Source organism: Eublepharis macularius, chromosome 9 (assembly GCF_028583425.1).
Source record: "Eublepharis macularius isolate TG4126 chromosome 9, MPM_Emac_v1.0, whole genome shotgun sequence".
NCBI classification, from domain to species: domain Eukaryota; kingdom Metazoa; phylum Chordata; class Lepidosauria; order Squamata; family Eublepharidae; genus Eublepharis; species Eublepharis macularius.
Window position 1 is genome coordinate 24,564,026 of NC_072798.1, and position 12,043 is coordinate 24,576,068.

A 12,043-nucleotide genomic window follows, 5' to 3' on the forward strand; every position below is an offset into this window, starting at 1 on the left:
TCCCTTCAAGTTCCAGGGCTGCTGCCAGGATCTGGGGCCAAGTTATTATTATTGGTACCTTTCCTGGTGCCTGCTCAGGTCAGGTTTCTGGGAGTGGTGCAGTAGGGATCTTGACCAAACTTGGATGATGGCCGGAGGAGAGCCTGTTGGCCCCACGAACAGCCAACCATGAACATGTTTGTGAACAGGGCCATGTTCGTGGTTGTTCGTGAGTCCCTGTTCGTGGATGGCAACAAACAATGAACATCATGTTCGGTTTTTTTCTGTCTGTGCCCATCTCTAGTGGTTAGCATCACCACAAAATGGCTTCCACCAGAAGCACAGCCAAACCCAAAATGGCTACTCAGGAGGTGGAGCCAAACAGAGTATGTCCCTCCTTACACCTCTGGGGAAGAAGATCCTGAAGGAAGAATGGAACCACACACTGACTAAGGAGAGTCCAAATGCTTACCAGACTTCTACATCACCCAGCGGAAAACCTTTTCTTTTTCTCTCCCCTCCTTAGTCTCACAAGAGGGCTGTCATCTGGCTACCCTAATGATTTGGTTCTATAGAAATTCAAAAATTGGTCTGCCCTTAACCTTGATTGTTATGTTCTATTCTACTACAGGCATTAGATAACCACCTTCCACTCTGCAGAAAACTTTGTTTCTCTCTTCTTTCTGATACTCTTATATAATATGTCAAGACAGCAGAAGTCTTTTTGTCCTCTCCCTATGCTAATTCTCCGATCATTATTACCATATGCTTTAAAAGCAAGGAAACCATTGTGCTTGTTTTTTCCATGATGGGAATGCACTCAAGAGGATACGTTCGCTCTTTTGTCACATTACAAGCTCTGTTGACAGGATCGTGTCTGCAACGGCCTTGCTTGTGCATACAGAAGTAGGTTTGTGGAAGCTAAATAAAACAAGATGATAAGAATGGCATTTTTGACTCCATTGATTGCACTGGAGTGCACCAAATGGATTTTAAATGAGAATGAGCTGTAGTTATAGCAAATTCAGTGTTGTGTTATTGACACTGGATTGCTGCTTTCCAACCTTGGCCGTAAGTACAGCCCTGTGTCTTTTGTCAAGAAACACAATGTAGTACAAATCACAGCTCCTTAAACATTTTGAGAACAAATTTGCTTTTTTAGTTTTGGAGGGAAAACTTGTATCTTAAGTATGTACACATGTCTGTACAAGCTGTTTCCTTTTTCCATTCTTTACACTGGCTTCCTCCTTTGTTTTGCAGCCAGTACAAAATGTTTCTTTGGGTAGAATTATATTATCTTGGCAAACCTGTTTCCCAGATTGGTGTTTGATGAGGTAAAGTGAATGTGAGGGGACTGCAGGAGAGATGCCCACGAAAATGTCCACCAAGGCTTTTGCCCCTTCCTACCAGTGAATTTTCGGTTTTGGAGCTAGGACCAAAAATGATTTTAAACTACCTGGGGAAGGGATTGTTGGTGGTTTCTTCACAGTCACATCAGAGTATTCTATCCTTATTAATTTATTGAATTATCTGTATTCTCGTTATATAACACTTATTCTCTCTATTTGGCTTGCCTTTGCACTTTTTAATCTTCTAACTTAAATCTTCTCCTCAAACCTAGAACATCCACTTCTATCACCTGCTGTTGCCCTTTTCATATGCCCCCCCCTCTCCTAATATTTGCAACATATTTGGCCTTTTCCCTCATGGTGCTTGAGTAATGATAAACGGAGCTTTTCATCCGGCCTTCAAGTTGCTTACTAGTCAGGACTGTCAACAGTAGCAGAGTAGGAAAAGGAGACACATCAAGGTCTCTGCCTCTTGTGAGGGTTCTGAGCTGGACATTGGTGCTTCCTGTTTCCAGAGTCAGCAGCTTTAGTGGAAACTAGAGGAGTCAAACTTGGCACTTTCAAAGACTCAACATGGCCCTCAGGCAGAAAAATCACCCAACTTTGATCTAATAGGTATGAGTGCTCTATAACAAACATATTTTAAATACTGTTTTAATGTCCCAAATGTTTAATGTTGAAATGTTTGCAGTCTTGGGAAACTTATTTGAGTGGAAAGGCAGCACAGAAATGATTCAAACAAACAAACAAACAAACAAACAAACAAACAAACAAACAAACAAACAAACAAACAAACAAACAAACAAACAAACAAACAAACAAACAAACATACATACATACATCAAGGGGTATGCTGAGTTCTTCAATTACATAATTCCAGAATAAAAAACACAGTTTAAGACTAATATACTCTGCCATTAACATACTGTGGTAGAGGAGTTATTTATTTAGTACACTTATAATTTGCTACTGTATAATAATAGCACTACCACATCTAATAAAGCTAAGGCGAGCCTGTGATCTGGCAACTCTGTGAAGAAGATAGGTCTGGGTATAATTTTCAAAACAAGGCCAAGAAACCTTGCAGCCCGCCTAGAACACTTGCTACGCTTCCAGAAGTCACTCCCTGCTTGACTCTTCTCAGAGACACAATTGTTAGAAGCAAGCATTTTTGCAACAGAAAATTGCATCATCTTTGCACGATGTGCAAAATTCATTAAGCCTATTTTAACGACACCCTCCATCACTGCACCTATTCCCTTGTGTGTTGGTTTTAAATCCTATATTTGGATGAATCATCAAAATTGTCACTGCCATACTGGTTCACCATAGTTGTGGTCCAGGTTTGAAGAAATACTGTAAGAGTTACAGAGTCAGTCTGACAGAGCCACTAATTGGTAAAACAGACATTTTTTCCCTCTCTGACAGCAACCTCTGACAGGAAAAAAATGGTTTGGGTGTGTTTAGAGAGATCGAATGAGAAACACATACTTCTGAAAAGCACCTATTGGCTAGGAGGATCTGTGATATCATTAACTTTTCTTCAATGTCTCTTTTGGAAAATAAATTGGTGTATAAGGTGGAAAATAAAAATGTATACATGAAATGTGTAAAAATACAATACCTATAATAATACAAAATAATACAAATAAAAGACAGATAACCCTCCTGATGCATGAGGGCTGGGTCAAGGTCTGAAATTGCTGATATGTACGAGTCTCATGCGAATTACAAAGCTAGATTTCTTTGTGGCAAAGAACCCACTATGAGAGCTCTTTAAATCCTACATCTGTTATCTTAACTCGGAAGCTGGAGGATGACAAGTATCTCGTACCCTCTGCTGGCTCAAAGGTTCTTTGGTCACAGAACATAAACACAGACATCTGACATTTGCACATGAGAGAAAGAGCATGATATACTTTGTGTAAATCTGACGTTTTTCCAGCTATGACAGAATATTTAGAAGAGGAAAACACTGGAAAAATATCCTTTTTTCTGCCAAACAGAAGATCACTCTTCTATAACAGAAAGTCTTGTATTGGAAGTCATATGAGTGATGCTGCAAGACACACAAATTCTACACAAAGACCAAATGTCAACCAAGTTCATGGTACTAGAAGATCTCAAGGAATGAGATCACTTTGTATATCCAGTTCCATTCAGTTGGGAAGTGATGCAAGCTAAGTATCATGTTTCCATTTTCATTCAATTCATTAAGAAGTCTGTCATTTGTTCTACTGCTGAAACTATTACCTCGATAAGGAAGCAGTTAGACCACTAAGGACTAACAAATCACATTTGTCTGATAGAACATTCAGCATTTTGGGGCAGGGTATAACAACAACAACAACAACAACAACAACAACAACAACAACAACAACAACAACAACAACAACAACAACAACAACAACAACAACAACAACTTATTTATAGACCACTTTTCTCACTGAGATCCAAGTCTTATTACATACTGCAAGCAAGTACAATATAATCAACAGCTAGGACATCCACAGAGCAAAAATACAATATGTTCCATAGTTAGGCCATTCAATGAAAACAGATACAGATACAATAGGGTAAACAGGTACAATAGGAAAAGAGGAAGACCTAAAAAGAGGTGGCTTGGCTCAATAAAAGAGGTCTTTCATTCATAGGGTCGCCATAGGTCGGAAACGACTTGACGGCACATAAAACACACACAGGGTATGGTAGCAGCAAAATAGTTAACTCTTGGACTAAATCAGTTTTCTAGAGCAGTGATCCCCAATATGATGCCTGTTGCTGCCATCGTGCCCACCAATGTATTTCCTGCTTGCTTCTTCCTCAAAGCATCTCCTCCCCAAAGCAAGCAGCTAGCCTCCCCTTCATTGGGGTGGAAGGTGTTTCAGAAGACTCTATGAAGCATCATCTTTGCATCATCAAGGAACACCCATTTGGAAACAGCTGCTTGGCTTGCAACCATCCAGCATTTTGTGGCTGGCCCGTGCCCCCAAAGCAGCCATTTTGTGGTGGATTCTACAACCTGGGCCATTTCCACACGTCTTCTCCCCCTCCTGAAAAATAGCTCAAGACTTATGGAATGACGCGCCTTCATAGTGCGATTTCCTGACATGACTTTGTTTTGTGGCACGATGATGTCAGAAAATGCGCCATGAAGCAAAGTCATGATGGAAAATCGTGCCATGAAGGAGCTTCGTTCTGTAAGTTTTGCGCTATTTTTCGGGAGGGGGAGAAGGCGTGTAGAAACTGCCCTGTTTTCAAATTTTCAGTAGAGCCTACAGGCTCAGCAATGTTGGGGGCTCCTGATATAAGATGCCTTTTTAAATAATGACTTCTTCCACCCCCACTTATGCAATAGCTACAATTTCCTGCAAAATAAAGAACAGGCCTGAAGGGGCAATAAAAAGTAAATTACTTTAGTGAACCAATTGGCTAGACATTTTCACACCTTAAGTGAAAAAAATCAAACAAACATTGCCAACTTCCTCATGGGGGAAGGGAATGAGAGAGGATTAAAAAAAAACCCAGGGAGGCCTGGTGGTATATGACAGCCATGGGGGCAAATGGTGATCTCCTTTATAGGAAACAGTAGTATCACTCTTTGAATATATAGAGATGAAGCCACCCAAATCAGAGTCACTTTCAAAGGCAATTTTTATTTGTGCATTAGAAGAGCTCATTAAATAGTAAAGCCAATTTCATCAGATTGTTAAGCAATAAGTAACGTCCCTTTTGATTTACCTCCTCCCTGCTCAAGGCACAATGCCAAGTTTTCTTTTCCTTCAGCTATCACCAACATTTGTGTTTCAGAGGCCCTGTACAGGACAATTGCTGGAACAGGGCTCTGTGTACACAACACAATCTGCCTAAACGTTGAAACTGAGAGGAAGCTTGTCAGACTCTTTTACTTCCAGTCCATCATCACAGAATGACCGCTGCCCCCTACCCTGTTAGTTATAGTCATTGCTGTAGCTCAGAATCCAGAACACATCATATTTGCATAATTTTAAAAATCCATCTTTAAGATTTCTAATCCACCTTTTGCCAAAGGCACTAACAAGAATCCACAAATTTCATTAAACTACATACAACAGGGCAAAAGGAGCACAACTGTGGTGACTGTGACTGGGACAATAGGCTAGGACAATATATGTGTGTGAGGAGATGGACTCTCTCTTTGGGGAGCTGCTGACCTATAGAAGTACCTCATTGCTGCCTTCTGTAAATAAAGCAAATTTTACCTCAGAGGGCCAAACGGAATGGGCGCCTGAGGAGAAGCAGGGGCATCCCGCCACACATGTAAATGAGGCGTAACAATATGTGACTGATGCTTGTGCTCAACTGATTGACTGTTAGGGTATTTCATAATGATTCCCAAGCTTTGTACAAGACTTTCCAATTCCGACAAAAATCTGAAAATTGGATTCTTTTCACTGGGGTGTGGAATGTAAATGCAAAGAAGACCTAAATATTTATGTGCATCTAACTTTCAGGGGGTTTGGAAGGATTACATTGTCATCTTTACCTTTTGTTTTATCTCAACTTTTGAGATAATTTAACTTTTGTTGAAATTCACCTATTACTTTCCCAAGTGTAATAACCAGGTTAAGAAGAACTTGGGTAATTTTGCACGCAAATAGCAGTGGAAGCTTTCTTTCTGCAACTGACGCTGCAGGCTACGGACTTTTACAACCCGAGCAATGAGCATGTCAGCTATTACAAAAGGAAGGACTAACTGGAGATTTGTAATCTGGCAGATGCACAGGCATTTAGGCAAATTATTTGTCAGCACATTTCATCTTCCACGCTTAGCTTTCCATCATGTGTCTCCATAGCAAAACAATCTAACCACCCAGAAATCAGAAAGACTTTGTACATTTGGCATGGCAAACGGACGCTATTAACTGTTTCAATGGTCAGTGCACAACCAGGAATTTATTTATGTTATTAAAATATTTTTGTCCTGCTTGTCTCTCCAAAGGGACCCAAAGTGGCTCAACAACAACAATGCAATATAAACCAACCAACAAAACGAGACAACAAAGAGTGTATTGGACTGGTCAGGGATTCAAGAGCTGGCTAATTTAAAAACACAGAGCCAACAGTCTTTTAGCCATGCACTTCTGGCCAAACCCAAGCCCTATAACACCTGAAACAGAGAGGGGAAAGCAAGCTCTCAGCAAGATTACAGATGGTTGAGATGTTCTTCCCACTCTTTCCCTGTTAGAGAGCCTCTGGCCATGTGCAATTAGTTGATTTACATACAATGTTAAGTAGAGTTGCCACTCCAGCCTGGGAAATACCTGAAGATTTGGCAGTGGAGCCTTTGGAGGGGGAATTTGGGGTGGGATTTCACTTAGAATCTATAGTATACCATAGAGCCTGCCCTCCGAATCTGCCAGTTTATCAAGGGGAACTTATCCCTGTTGCCCAGAAATCACTTGTAATTTCAGGACAATGCCAAGTCCCACCTGGAGGCTGGCAACCCTAGCTGTACCCTTCTACGTTTACTGAAGTTAATGGGCTGAGAAGGATGTTAAATCTGTTTAGGATTATAATGTTAAGCCACGGGAGCTCCGTGGCGCAGAGTGGTAAGCTGCAGTACTGCAGCCCAAGCTCTGCTCATGACTTGAATTCGATCCTGGTGGAAGCTGGGTTCAGGTAGCTGGCTCAAGGTTGACTCAGCCTTCCATCCTTCCGAGGTCGGTAAAATGAGTACCCAGTTTTCTGGGGGTAAAGTGTAGATGACTGGGGAAGGCAATGGCAAACCACCCTGTAACAAAAAGTCTGCCAAGAAAACATCGTAATGCAGCGTCCCACCATGGGTCAGTAATGACTCGGTGCTTGCACAGGGGACTACCTTTACCTTTTACCTATTGTGTGGTGGTGGTAGTGGTAGTGAGTGTCCTCAAGTCATAGCTGGCTTATGGTGACCCCTGGCGGGGTTTTCATGGCAAGAGACTAAGAGAGGCAGTTTCCCATTGCCTGACTCAGCAACCCTGGTCTTCACGGAGGTCTCCCATCCAATTATTAACCAAGGCTGATCCTGTTTAGTTTATAAGATCTGACAGGATCAGAATCACCTGCACTATCCAAGTCAGGTGCAAGTCCTACTGTAAACAGCTATATTAAAAGTATTGGTATGTATTCAGAAAACCAGCAGAGGCATCATAGATTCTTTATGGAATGTCCCAGAACAGGGCATCCATCTTCCCTCCAGCTCAGAAGACTCTTTTATTACCTATTACCTAGCTTAGACTGGTGTTTAGTTGTGGCCACTGCACAATCACACTTCATGCAAGAAGCAGAGCAACCTGGTACCAGTATCAATAGCCCCTTTTGACTGTGTTTGACAAACAACAGTTTCAGGCTCAAACAGACCACGTATGAGCTCCAAAGTGTTTTTCTCTTTTAAAGCTGCTATAGCGCAGGGCCCAGATTTGGACAGGGACCACATTATTGCAGGAAGGATAGTATTAAGCTTTCCCCAAGCCATTTTCCAACCCTGAAAACAGCTCTACAAAGTTGTTATTTATTCTTGAATGAAAATATGTACATTTACCCAAGTGGACCAAACAGCAGTTCTCTAGGGCTGTTTCAAGCTGGAAAAACAGCATGGTGGGGGAAAGCTTAAATCGTCTTCTCCCCTACAGTCCTGATTTGAATTATAGTCCTATTTGCCTTATATTTTAAAGCAAAAAACAGAGTATGGGTATTCCATATGTGGAACTTCCAAAGTTGTGTCTGCTTTGACCTTGTAGATGCTAGATATCTGAAGGGCTGCCTCCTCTTCTATGTCTAGCTATCGGCCTCGAGATCCTTGGGAGATGTTCTTCTTAAGATCTCATCTGTGCAGTATCAAAAGGAAGATAAGAAAGCATTTTAAGTGGAAACTCCCAGGTAGTGGGAAAATCTCCCTTTGGAAGGCCGTGTGCCTGAGCCTGGCTTTAGTCAAGCAGCCAGGCTTTGAGTATTCAGTGATGAGGAAAAGGTAGTTTTCCTGCTCTTTCAAAGCGCAACTAAGAAGTACCTTGAGCTAGACAAAGTTCACAGGTGTCAGCATCAATGCACTATGAGAGGATAGTAAGTAGAACTTTACAGTGTTTATGACACCGGAAGGCACTTATCAACAAACAAAGCTCCTCTCGGTTTTATTGGAGTTCATCAGTGCCAAGCCACAATGTTCTCTCACTTAATTATTCTTTACAGAACTGACATCTGTGGCCTTGGGACACTACTGTAAATATTCAAACTTAACCCAAGCTGTACATCCTGTCCATGCCCTGGAGCACCCATGTAGGGGCGAGGTGGGGGCGAAGGGGAGGAAGGAAACCCTTTGGGTAGAAGCCTTTACCCCTCCATGCCTGAAAATGCCAGCTGGCCTCCACATCTGCCCCAAGCCCTTGCTAGAAATTATACACCCTCTCCAATTCCCAACCTTTCATTTACAACAACACGTAATTGTTGTTTTTCCTCCCCTCTGGGAAAACTGGGACTTGGGAATCTGTGCTTTTGCATACAGAAAATATCCATGGCTACATTTAATACAGGGACACTATTTCCTTAGCTCTCAAAATTCATTCTAGTGTTGTGGGGAAAATATGACCCATTTCTTAGCTAGCAGACAACTGAGGCTTGGAATGCCGGATAGTTTTCTGTGGAGTCTCACAGGAAACTTCAGACCTTGCATTCAACGACACAGACAAAAAACAATGCAACAAATCCTATGCCTTTTGTGACCATTTTGTTATTTTAGTTGTTCAAAAAGGCCAAGCACTCTATTCCTGCCTTTTTACCAGCAGCCGGACGCTGCAGGAAAACTTGCCCTCACCACACAGATGAGTTGTGGGGAAAGTTGCATCTGTGAAATTTCTGTCAGATTGCTGTAAGGGCACAGGATAAGGACTTTAAAATATATGTTTCATAACACACATAAAGAAACCATTGAACTTCATTACTGTGACCTTCATATTTCAAGAATGTTGCTAGGCAACAAATGCCAGATAGTCACTCCGCACACACATGACTCAGATACAACCTGAAAGAAAGTGTTTGTTTGGGCCATGAGAACTACAAAAACAGATTATATCCTCATCTTACCTCAGGCATCCTGTTGCATTGTAGAAAATATCAGGGTCTGGTACAACGCCTGATTTTTTGGGATAGTCTCTGTCTGGCCAGCCTGAGTAAGGGATGAGAACAGTTTCGGTCAAAGGCTGCAGGGCCTCTCGGATCAATATATTCTTCAGCTGGTCATTGGAGGACAGGTTCCATAACAAACCTTCAAGGAATAAAGAGATTAGAATGACAGAATGGCCTCTTGGTTTACAAGGTTTTAGCCAATAATCGATGAAATTATTAATCAAGTTCATTGAGCTTTTAGTCATGAACCTAACAATGCGACTCAAAATGGAGTTATGCCTTTCTAAGTCCACAGAAGTCAACGAGTTTCAAGGGGTGTAACTCTTTTCGTGGTAGCACTGTAATTCTAAGAATATTCTATATTCCAAATGTTTCTTTCTCCTTCAATCAGGATCCAGGACAAAGCATTTTTTTTTTACTTAGAACTCCACCTTTTCTGTAGAAGGATTTCTGTGACTATATAGCAAACAGATAATAGCTGTAGATTCCCTTGAGAGTGCATTATAGGGTTGTCAGCCCCGGGATCCCCCACTTCCAGCTGGCGTTTCCCACCATACACTCAAGAGTGGTTGCAGGAGAAAAATAAAATTTTAAAAATTGTCACTGCTTACTGGTGCGATGTCACTTCCAGGTAAACCCAGAAGCGATATCATATCTCTCTAGGAAGTGGCTGAAATTCTATGATAAAACTATACTGTTTTTGGTGATTCCTAGAGAGGACTGGTGTTTTTCCTCAGAAGTGATGTAATTCCTCTCTAGGAACTGCTGGAAACTCTATGGCTTTTACCACAGAGATCCAGCAAATTCCTAGAGGTGTCATATTACTACATGGTTTACGTGGAAATGACATTGCACCATCAATTGACAGCCATCCCCCTTATGTCCCTGTCCCCCAGTCTCCTACTCACTGCCAGGCTGGCCTGGCAATCCTGCTGCATCATAAAGTCTGCCACTATTGGCCCACTAGATAGTTCTCATTCCATGCCTGGTCCTATGCTAGCAGGCTGTGCTTCTTATCCATTTAAAGTTTGAGAATAGGTTGAGATTGTTTCAGCACCAAGATCTCTGATCATTTGCTTTACCACTGCAATGAATATTAGCATTGAATGCCTTAACAGGATTGCCCCCCCCTCCCTCCAGGTGCGAATTACTGTATCACCAACTTGGGAAGGCTTCACCTGTTGTATTTTTTGTCACACAAAATATCCAAGGCAAGGAAATGGTCTTCAATTTATTGTACTCCCCCATTGTTCCCATCATACAATATTTCTGGGTCCACAGATAGACTACCAGACTCAGGAGTGGCTTAAAATCACTTAGACATGAACAGCAACTAAAACATCTTGTGCAACAATCTCTAACACCTGGTGTAGAGCAAACTAAGTTCACATGATCATATGGCATGTCCTCAATTGCCTAATATTGTTAAAACATGAGCAAATGTCTCTAAATTATAAATTCCATCACTACACAGAGGATAGTCACCATGAAAGCCAGAACAAATGAAAATCACTAAAAGTGTGCCCTTAGGCACGGGCATTTTCTCACTGAGAAGTTCCATCAAATACAGAATTTGAATTTTATATTGGAAAAGACAATTGTGGAGTGACAAGTGAGTTCTATCCTCATTGACAGACACATCGCTAGCGCTGTGAGAAAAGTTTCTTCCCCATTTTATCAAGCATTGACTTGAAAATCTGACTCTGCTTAATTCTCAAAAACTTCCCCCCAAATAACCTGACACTTTAATTGGAGTGATTAACAGAGTGTTGGAGAGAAAGACACTTGCTGCAAATTTAGAGACATGAGCAAGTTAAAAATCAAGAGATTAACTGTGATGCTTTATTATATATTTTTTGGAAGGAGATATTGTATCATTTGGCATTATATCATATGCACAATGCCCTTCCTTACAAAGAGAACGATTGTTTCCACAGTTAACTGCTCTGAATTCCAAGACACATCCTTAGTCTAATACAGAAGGTATTTAAATTTTGGAACAAAACTCCTTATGGCCCTTGGCTCACAGATAACCATCTTTTCATTATATGTAGATACAGTAGCTGCACTGTCATGTTACACACAGCAGTAGTGGGAAGATCGGTATTTCTAATTTTGGCATTACTGCCTCACCTGGATATTATGATCACAGAAATGGAACATCTTTGCCAAAACAAGTAAGAGGAATATGCCCATCTTAGCACCTGCTATAAAATCTGGGGGCAGGGCATGGGAAAATGAGATTTAAATTGCTACAGAACCACAACATTGTTAATGCTTAAAGAATGAATATGTCTGGAGTTGCCAACTTTTTTTCTAGCAGGTGTCTTGTGTCTTTTAAATAGCCGCCTGGCTTGCAGAAATTTAGTACTTTGTTTGTTATGTTAATTCCATGCCAGGAAAGTTTCAGCCACGTATCAGGTAGCTGTTTAAAGGCAGGGAAGCCCTGCCATGGAAGAAATTGGCAACTATAAATGAGACGAACATAGTTAAACATCTACATGTAGAAAACTACTATGGAGAAACTTGCGAATGATGAGGTATATGCTACATAATGATGAGACCAAATATTT

The 12,043-nt window shown here is 41.2% G+C and overlaps 1 protein-coding gene across 1 annotated transcript in view; it reads right to left on the bottom strand.

The window, feature by feature from the left end:
- The window catches only part of PKP2 (plakophilin 2), a 66,719-nt gene that overhangs the window by 19,397 nt on the left and 35,279 nt on the right, over positions 1–12,043 (bottom strand). Inside the window, exon 6 of the mRNA XM_054988929.1 lies at positions 9,429–9,609. Coding sequence (XP_054844904.1) covers positions 9,429–9,609 — 181 coding nt within the window. The remainder of the gene's footprint in view (positions 1–9,428; positions 9,610–12,043) is intronic.